General features: G+C 37.8%; 1 protein-coding gene across 1 annotated transcript in view; it reads left to right on the top strand.

Moving 5' to 3' along the window:
* COL4A1 (collagen type IV alpha 1 chain) overlaps window positions 1-5316 on the top strand; it is a 120536-nt gene extending 115220 nt beyond the window's left edge. The window contains exons 51-52 of the mRNA XM_032100569.1: window positions 569-741; window positions 2386-5316. Coding sequence (XP_031956460.1) covers window positions 569-741; window positions 2386-2467 — 255 coding nt within the window. The 3' untranslated portion in view covers window positions 2468-5316. The remainder of the gene's footprint in view (window positions 1-568; window positions 742-2385) is intronic.
* The last annotated feature ends 5485 nt before the right edge of the window (window positions 5317-10801 follow it).

The following is a 10801-nucleotide window of genomic DNA, read 5'->3' on the forward strand; positions in this document are numbered from 1 at the left end:
TATGGAAAGTTAATATCTGACTCTGTTGCTTCAGGTTTTAGGAGGGCATTAGACCTCCACTCTTTGTAGTGACTTCAAAAATAGTCTGATCATTTTCACAGGCAAGGCCTGGGCATGGTCTGAGACACAGCGTGGATCCAGAGCTGTTAGCACTTGGCAGTGGGAGAGAGGCCCCTGTGATGTGGGGTCGGAATGGGGTTGAGCTATTCAGATAAAAGCTGTACCAGACCTTATGCCTTCTGGGCTAAGAGCTGGCCCTGGCATGTTGCTCACATAGAGATAGCTTGGGTCCTGCTGTCTGTCCTGAAGGACTTCTGTGCATACAGCTGCCCTGAAGTTGAATTTGCTGATGTGTTGTGCTGCTGTTAAGTGAGAGAACCCAATGCCGTCTCTGGAGCCTTCAGCTCCACCTTCTTGTTCCTCCTGGAGCTGAGCAACAAAACTGCAGATGGACAAACAGAGGACAAGGAGAGAAGTGTGAAGAAATATTTGTGTGAGAGAGTTCATCGAAGTTGTAGCAGAAGAGGTAAAGAGTCCCTGTCTGACTGATGCTTTTGCATTTTCCTAGCACACCAGTGCTGGTGCAGAGGGCTCTGGCCAGGCCCTGGCGTCCCCTGGCTCCTGCCTAGAGGAGTTCCGCAGCGCTCCCTTCATTGAATGCCATGGCCGGGGCACCTGCAATTATTATGCAAATGCTTACAGCTTCTGGCTTGCCACTATAGAAAGGAATGAGATGTTCAAGTAAGTGCATGATTTATTTATCATTCTTTGAGACTCAGTTGAGCCTTATCGTTGAATAAAAGAAGTATTTTTTGAATGTAATACATGTTCAAGTATTGGCTGTCCACCAGAACAGTTAGTTTATGTAGTTAATTGTTTTCATAACAGGAAGAAAAAAATTAGTAGCTTTTGGGGGAATTAATGAATGTATCATCAATTAGTGTTTGCAATGTGTCATTTGTACTGTGTATTTTGCTTTTCAGAATAATCTAACAATGTTCACAATTCCACTATGTTTTTGATTGCATTCACCGAGTGGTAAATGGGATAGGTTGACATACTGATTGAAAGTAAATTAGAATGTACAATTTCCTGTAATGGATGTTAACATATAATAGAACCACTTGCAATTAGTACAGGTGTTAAACTAAGTGAGTTGAACAATTATTTACCTTTTCCTAATGTTAGAGGAACTATGTTTGAGTAAAATGCAGCTGGTGGTAGTAGGCTTTGTTCTCATCTCCTGTACATAAGTATTTTTCAACACAGGCTAATTTGCTCTATATGAATGTTATTAATGTGTTAGCATGTAGATCACTTTCCATGTCTGCATAGCTTAACTGGTCAGCAGGCATTCCTCTGGAGTGCAGGCAAGCACCCTCTTCCACCACAGTCCTGACTGCTGCTCCTGTTACCCTTCATCTCTTCACATCTTCTAGATCTGGGAATGCTGCCTTGTCTGTCTCAGAATGAAGCAGGTTGTTTAGCCAGTTTTCACTGTTTATCAGATAGCTGTCAACAGAGTAGGTAGAAAAACTGAGCACTGGGACTGAGTATTACTGGGGCTGTGATAATCTCATCAACCAGAAAAACTACTACCAAAACCACCCTACCACTGGGGTAAGCCCTGGATCCCTAGGAAAGAGGAAAGCCAGTCAGAAGAAAATGTAGAGTGAGCACTACAGTTGTTTCCATTCTTTGAGTCCTACCCAGAGACCTTTCAACTTCAAACTTTTTTCTGGCTACAAACTATGCCTCAGATTAATAAAATAATCCCAGATCAGGGGACCTGCTCTGCTGTCATAAATCACAAATACTACTCAATTTCCTGTAAACTCATAATTTTTTTTAATGAAAAGCACTAAATGCAAGCACACTTTTGTCTGAAAAGTATCTATTTCTAGTTGCTAGGAGTAATTCCTTATGATAGTTTGGAGACTAAAGGCTTTGGTTTGTGTTTCTATATGACATCACATAATTTCCTTTGCCAGCTTTTCATTTGTCTTTAAAGTCACAAGAGTTAGCAGAAACTCATGAACAGTCAAATTTCAGCTTCTTTGCCCGATTTTATTACCCAAATTCTAGATTGTTTTCAAACTGCTGCTTTAACAGATAGTGTTCTAGGTTAAGGAAATGTTCTGCCTCGTGAAAGAACTGAATTCATCAGTAACTGTAAGTATGTGATGTTTAAACTAATCATATGATAGTTTGTGACCAAACTTGGAAGTGATTACACACTGGAGAATTTAGGAACACCTTCTTGATTCAGCACAGGCTGGAAGAGAGACTTGCATTCAAAGTTGGTGTTGTCCATTATAAACCTGAAAAGTGTCTGTTTGTTTCAACAATTGTTAATGGATCTTTTAATTTCTTTCTTTTCAATAGGAAACCGACTCCCTCAACTTTGAAAGCAGGGGATCTACGCTCAAATGTTAGCCGTTGTCAAGTCTGTATGAGAAAAACATAATGACTTTTGAATTTCAACTAATTTCACACAATATGGTGCTATTCGTTTAACAGCAATGAAGCCTAGACATATATCATATGTACCTCATTGTTGTCCAGTATGAAAACAGTAAAGTGCCTTTTAGGACCTTGCATAACTAACACACACTGCTTTACTGGCCCTGTCCTTGCTAAAGAAGAAAAGAGACAACAAAGATAAGCTTCAAATGTTGACATGCCAAATGGCACTTTTGATCAAAGTATATGTATTTTTTATATAAATGCAATGCACTGATAGAATAAAAAGTCAGCATTTATCCAGAAAAAAAATGCAAAGGTGCTAGGAGGTATGCAGTTCTGCCTTATACTGTTTGACCCCCCTTTCTCATTCTTGTATTATATATTTAGATTCATTTTTCTTCCCCAGATAAGTTTGTTACCATTATCTAGGTGTCTTAAAATCCCAGACTCTTGGGTATGTACTTATTGTTCTTGTACAAAGAAATACTAATGTAAAAAAGAGGTTTGGGATTACAGACTGTGGTTAAGCAACATGTAACCATCTTTTCACAACATAGTGTGCCATCCTGCAAACCTTTGCTTCTGTTTGTAGTCCTTAGTGCTGTCTGGTTTTAATGGGTCTACATCTGGAAGAGATTGCCAAACTAGCTTCAAAAATAGGCAAGTCAGTGTTTCTGCTGTGTTGGTACTATGCAGCTTCTTTGTGCAGTAGAACAAACTTTCCTGTGGAATAAAGAATGATCCAGTAATGGTCAAGAAAAAAAAAATATATAAATATTTTAGTAATTTATATAGATATCAACCATTAGGCAAATCAAGCTCTGAGTTTATAATTTCAAAAAGAAGCTTACAAAATTTTTCTTCTTTTCAGTGTCATGAATTAGGTGTTAAATACCAAAATATGATGTGAAATGTTCGTTTTACATAGGCCATTTCAATGCTGAAGTTGCAGAGACTGAACCCAGGTTAATAGCTATTTGTGTTTATAATAGCAAATCCTGCTTTGAGCTTATAGTCTTTATTCTGTATTTAATATTTTTCAGGGTTTTAAACACTACTCACACACTGAATGACTTGATTTTGTAAAGTATAAGGCCTTAATTTTGTTAATATTGTGCCAAAAAAATTCTTCGAAGTGGCCTCGGAAATATTTCTAAAGAATTTCTATGCAATGATACCATTGTTTGAGCATGTCTGTGTCCAAAAATGTTTTGTGGACTATTACCATGCAAATACCAGAAGATTTTTGCAAATGCCAAGGCCTTTGTTAATTTCTTACATGTGTATTTCTTAAAAATTCAAGTTTGTAATAAAACTATTTGTGTAAAAAAAAAAAAAAAACAGAAGAAAGGAGCAGTTTTTACTAATTTGTTATTAGCTATCATTTACAGCAATGAATTAATTTTTAATAAGCCACCAATAAATGCACAAGCTTGATGCAATCCTAGATGATTTTTGTTTTGCACATCTTGCAGATGTACAAAGCATCTTCTAATGGGGGAAACAGGACACTGTGCTGACACCTCTGTTGTTATCTTGTAAGAACTGAAACTGATAGATGAAACATGCGAAACATCTATCACTGAAATATATTTGATACGAACACATTACAAAAATCTGCTAATTTCATCTCAGCTCATGGGAATCAATCAAGTTATGCACGTTTTTCACTTTTTCTTTAGTTTTTCATGCACAAATCAGGACTGAATTATACAGGATAAAAATTAAAATATCTCATATAATTTTGCTTATAAGTGGGCAAGGTGAATTTTGGCTCTGGTTGAAGAGGAAATGGGCCATGCTATAGTTTTCCTTGGCAAAACCACATAATTTGTTAAAGTTTCATGCTGTTTTCCCAAATTTGTGAAGACACTGTGGCTGCTGCTGCTGTTCTGAACTGGGCTTTCACTTAAAATCCTTCAGGGCATTCTCTGACCAAATGACTGAAGGCTCCTGGATAGAAGCTGGTCATTTTGTTTAGCAGTGATTCTTAACTCTCATGGAAGTTTTGACATCTGATAATTTTATTTATGAAAGACCAGTCCTCATGAAAGTTCCTTGCTAGTCTATAAAAGTCTTACTATGTCTAAGCAGCCTCATGCAGGGTTTTCCAAAGTGACACTTGATATCCAGAAGAAGAGGAGACTATAAGGTGATTCCTTGTGGCATCTAGGAAAAACTGCGCAAATATTCAGTCTTCACTAACTCAGAGCATCCAAACTGCTGCTCACACTCTACAGCTTATGTCCTGGTCAGCTAGGGATTTAATTTGCTATGGTCAAATTGTCTTAGAATTGCCAGACAGTTGAGTTTATAAAGTCCTTCATGTATGTTTAAATCATCTGGGTGTGTATGAACCCTTGTCTTCTCAATTGGGAACATCTGGAAACAAGGTCCTTTGCAAATTTTCAAAAAGTGCTTGAACTGTAGTTTGGTATCTTCCTTATCTAATCGTAATTATTTATTCCATAACCTCCAGCTCATATAATGACCTAAACCATTCTCATGCTAAAGATGCTATTTATTTTTAAATCAGTCAGAAAAATTTTTGATGCTTATTGAATATCAGTCAGATATTCATATTTCAGATGAAAATGTGTGAACGCTTGATTTTGATGCCCTGGGTGAGGAAGAGCCCACGTGAAACACTGCCTTGCTTTCAAAAATCTCTTAAATACCCCATATTCAGGCATTTATGGCCATTGTTGTGGCTACAATACAGTTCATTGTGTGAACAGGCAACTGCAAACACATCAGTTATTCGTCTTGCAGAAGCTTTCAGGAGAAAATTTTTGAGTGCAGTACTTGAAGAGTTGCTGTCATGATCCAAATAAATACATTTCTAAAACAGCAGGTGGTGCTCTTGCTCTCTTTGTGGTAACATTGGGATGGACAACTTTACACTAACAAATACCTTGGTCTCTAATCTGCTAACATGACTCTATTGTCTATATGACTATTTTCCCATGTCTCCATCTCTATTTTGACATGTCCTAATCACCAGCAATTTTCCTTTTGAAATAGGAATGGATCAGTTTTCAGTTAAAAAAAAATTCTATACATACTGCAAAATAAAAATAGAATATAATTAAATGATCCAATATCTATTTTGAAACAAATGATCTCTTAGCCTGTGTGTCTTTTCTGATAAATGTACATTCAGTTTATATCTCTTATCCATTTTATAGTGGCAACTTCCTTGATGAAATACACTTTTTTCTATGTAACATGACTCCTGAGAACAGTATCCCCCTACTAGGCTCCCAGAAAAGTGATTGTATTTTAATGACTGAAATTTTAAACCTGCATGACTTTTTGAGAATTCCTTTCCTGTCTTCCATGTTTTACAAATCTGGAATAATCTGCACTAACTACTTAAGGTGAAACATAAACACGGGCCAAGGCTTGTGGATCTCAGAGCACCAACTAAATAGAAAACACAGCACGTGGCACAAAGGCAGACCACTGGCTAGCTGAAATGGCAGCTATCTCAGTATCTGCCTGTATCTCCATCTCTTACTCTATAAAGGTGGTTGGCCATGCCTGCACCGGGACTCCTGGAAGGAGACTGGCAGCATTTTTGCAGAGGTTGCAGTGGAGCCTCTCTCTCTCTGCTGGTCACATCGTGGCAGCGATGTGCTGCCCACTGCATTTCCACTTCTGCGTACAGAAATTACCTTTCTTACGATCTTCACATTCTGAATTAGAAAACGGTGAGAACATGAGAGACCATGGTGGACCTTTAAATGCATGTTTCAAGCTCAGAGAAATGCTGAGACCAGTGATGGATGGTCTGGGATAGAATTAATCCGCATTAGGAAAAGAAGTATCCAGTGGCTACATGGAAGTGCTCAGTCTGTCTGTTTCAGAGGTAAGATGGTAGAGAGAAGGAAATAATTCCACCCATCCATTTAGTTACAGTACAGTATGAAATGGATAATAATTGTGAATTTGTAATATTGAGGATGTCTCTACAGCAGAATTATAAACAAAAAATAATACACAAACTTAGTTTTAGCACTAACAGCTAAACAACAAGCGCATATTTTTTGTGAAAGATGTGCCAACAGAACAAACTCAAAAAATTTTCCTGGAAGTATAATCTTTAAACCATTCTCTTTCTTCAGAGTATCAGAAGAAAGTCCTTCCAAAATATGCAGAGGGGAGTGTGTGGATTTTGGCTATTTCTCTCTGGCAAACAATAAGCTTGTTGTGTTGCCTGAGGTGTTAATACCTGTGGGAGGATAAATCACTACTGCTTCTCATGAACACAGGAATGCTTCTATTGTAAAGATATTTTACCCAGTCAGGCTTACTGACACCACCTTCTATACAGCTCCCACTGTTAGAGTATGATACTCAGAGCTGAATATTCTTATTTACTTTTCAATGTTGATTTTTAAAGAAATATTCCTTCCCAGCTCTTTATTGTCTTCAAACCAGAGAACACAGTATAAACATTCAAAAGATTTAAAAATGTCTGAATCTTTTACATATGTTAGGGAACTGCCTTTTTTTTCCTCTGGCTATATGGAGTCAGCTATATTTATTATAATTGGTGTCCAGAGGACAGAAGACTTGACAGAGTGAAAGTTATAGATGGAATGTGATCATTTGATGCTCTGTCAACTCCTGTCTCGCCTAAGAAAACATGTTAGATTTCATGCAGAATTGTGGCAGGATTCATTTGTCATCTCAATCCCATGAAATATGATATACACTGTAGTAAATAAACATGTAAAATGGCTTGGGCAGGGGAGAAAGTCCTTGTAAAACAGTCTAAAGAGCACTGATCAAACCTTTTTGTTATTAGTGCACAGCTTTTAGGCCAGTGTAACCTGTGGTATGTTTTTGCCAGAATGTACCTCTCAGTCTTACACCAGAGTGCTCATTCCTCACCACTGGTTCCTGGAAGAGGTTCAAAGTGAAGAGTGTGAGATCATGCCCAGTGTTACCTTCTGCCAAAGCTTTCGTTATCTTTGTGGGCATAGTAGCTGGCAGTGGAGGATGTTCTCGTCTTTCTATTTCCTCTAAATAATTACAGCTGCATTTTTTCCAGCCTAATTTGGACATGAACCTGTTTGAGAGATGTGATCTAAGTGTCAACAAAACCATAGGAACTTGCAATGCAGTCACATGAATCCCATGTCAAGAATTGCTTCTGTGTACCACTTTCAGTAATGTATCTGGGAATCCCCACAGAAACACTGATTCCCAGGGCAGTCTCAGCATGCACCGTTTTATAGTTCTATTGAGATCCACCTCCTACTTCCCTGGCCTGATTGTGTTGCAGTGTCTGTGGGAACTCAGACTGGTAAGAAGGTGAGTACCAGACAGAAGTGAATGAAGACAGTAACTCAACACTGACAAACAAATTTGCCATTTGCTCTCATTTCCACTTAGACAGACTACAACTTTTTCAGATTTTTTTTCACTACCCTTGATCACTTGGGAACTGTCAACTGTCTCTGTTCTAAAGCTAATACTATCCAGGCCTCTTGGCATTGTCCCTGAACTGAGGGAAGGACCTAGCCCAGGGCAATGAAAGATACACCCTCTCTTGTTCTCAGCCTTTCTTTTCTCAGTAAAAAAAAACATAGAAAAGAAGTTCTGGTGTTCCAAAAAAACAAAAACCCAAAGCCACACTGCATTTCTCCTTCTCCTCCGTTCAAAGGCAAGTCTTACTTCAGGGAAAGGTGATAACCTCTTTAAAATGGGAAGGAAAAAATTGGAAACGGAAATTTGAGAAATTATTCCCTAGATAATATATTCACATTGTAAAAATAGTCACAGTAAAAAGACAATATCTGAAATGCTATAATCACCTATAGTTACGTGAGAATTTGAGGGATTTCCTGTAGAGATGGTGATTTTTTAACAGGAAAGCTACAGAAGTTGTGAAGGCTTAATTAAAAAAAAAAGAGTCTTCTGAAAACAACCATACACATTTGAAATAAAAATTTTATTCAGATTGCAAAGATTACTGGGATTGCTAGTGGTGCAAACCAGAAGCACATTTCCTAGAGGAAGCCACTGCGACCTGGCAATCACAGGTACAAACAACCGGGAAAATAGCTGGGAATCTGCTCAGATGAGGTGCTTTGGAGCTCCTGCAAAGTGGCACTTAACAGGCATTCACTTTTTCAAAGAACTGATGTAAAAAAAGTGAGTAGGTCCTACTTGTCAAAGGGCAAGGTTGTCTTGGAAGAACATTTGTGAAGAGGATCTGAAAGCAACAGCCAAGTGTGTGAGCCACCACTATAAAAAATTAGTTCTTCCATGTAGCCTTGGTACCAAAGCATTTTTTGGGGGTATTTTCTATCCTCTCCTAATCAGAGAAATCTTGCCAACACAGGTATATTAATAACTATTTTCAATAAGTAGTTTTCTTCCCAGAAACACAGTAGAGAGGAATTTTTAAAAGTTTTTCTCCTCTATCAAGAAAATTGCAGAGAATCACAGCGAGAGAGGAAAAAAAATTGTAGTTGTTTGTTTGCTCTTGCAAGGCACTGAACATGACCCCTCAGGAATGTGTAGGAGAGGAAATGAAAAGCAGACGTGGGAAGCTGAAAAAGCAGCACTTCTCCTCTATCATTAAGTATATAATAAGGTAGATTACATCAGTTGTCCTAGTCTCCCTGGTGAACAGGTGTCATAGATACAGCACTGTCTAATCAAATATTAACTCATCATGTGGCAGCAGTGGAGAGGGAATGTGTAAGATCATCTACCTCCTTTCACATGTGGCCAAGTCTTCCATGAGGCACCAAGGTTCAGCAAAGGACATTCTTATCATTCCTATGGGTTCTTATGAATCTAATTTTATATAGTTGCATAGACTTGTGACAACTGATTTTTTTCTGCTTCCTGAACAAAAATACATTAGATGCTAAGATATGAATGTCACAAACTCAGACAAAATTTATGTTTATGTACATTTTTATACAATGAACCCACAGGAACTTACTGTCTTCAACCTTTACTTAGAATAAACTGATATACAAGATTTTTGTTTCATATAGTTCTAAGTTGTTTACAATTACAAATAAATGCCATTGCTCCCATGAAAGTGAGATGACTTGCTGTTAGTTAGAAAGGAAGTCAGTCCTAAACTCCTGGACCAGATCTGTCCCTGCTGGGTCATGGTCTGCCCAAAGTGTCTGGCTCTCCTGAATGGTGATGAAATACTTGTTTAGTTTTTGAATATTCCATTGCACTTGCTAGACTTTTTAATTTATACAACTTTACATAGACTCCAAAGCATTGCAGTGGTTTTAAAATGACAGCTGAATCAGATATGTGGGTATTGCTCATAAGATATCAAATAACCTGAACAAAGGTACCTGATGAGATTCGCTTTCTGTCTTCTCAGTCACTTTCCTGACGGAGGAAAAAATCGCTAACATTGTATTCAAAGCAGAACCTCTGAAGCAAACTAATGATAAGTGAAATGAGGCAAGGCATTTTTTCAGGACATACAGCTTATGACTTACTCTCTTTTTCTTTGGGCTCCAGGAAGAGTCAGTATAAAAAGGAGAAACTCTCACTAGGAGAGGTTATTCTGCATAACCAGCTATCCTGATGTAGGGACTTTTACAAATGTCCTCTTTGATCCATCCTAGCTGTTCTTTTTCCAAGATGAGAAGCCTAAAACTCCTTCAGACAGTTTCAAGGAGGGAATTAGAAACTCTTGTTATTTAATAGAGAAAGGACTTAGCAAACTCGGTGTAAATTGACCTTTGAAAAATCAGCCAGGAGAGTCCTTTATAACCATCAAAGGGAGATTTGGAGCTATTTTTTCAATAAAAATGTAGGTACGAAAACTGTTAAGTGCAAAGGCATGACAAATTTGCATAGCTATTTGGTGGGATTGACTGGGCTGGCAGGACTGGAGTGCTAAAATGGTTCTAAGATGGTGGGGGTTTGTGGAGTGAGAAGCTGCATGGTGCTTAATTTCCACCTGGGCCAAAACCATACACCATCCCAACCTGTGTTATCACTTACTGAAAAGAAATGCACAGCTCTTTGTCCATATCTGTAGTTTCTTTTTATCAGATTCTACCCTTCTATGTTCTGGTGAGATTCTTATTATGGATTATATATCTAAATATATATATTAAAATAGTAAATATAATGCATAACACATTAAATCAACTGTTATTTTATATGTATTTTACGTCTAAGGACTATTAACACATCATCTGTACTACTTGTCACAAACATTATTAAAATTCATCTGACACAAGGCTGAACCTAATCTGTAATAAGTAAGAAGACTTGCTCAGTAGTTTTTAATTATTCAGTGAAGGTGGAAGATGTGCCAAGAGCTGGAGAG

The sequence above is a fragment of the Corvus moneduloides genome, chromosome 2 (assembly GCF_009650955.1).
Source record: "Corvus moneduloides isolate bCorMon1 chromosome 2, bCorMon1.pri, whole genome shotgun sequence".
Classification (NCBI taxonomy): domain Eukaryota; kingdom Metazoa; phylum Chordata; class Aves; order Passeriformes; family Corvidae; genus Corvus; species Corvus moneduloides.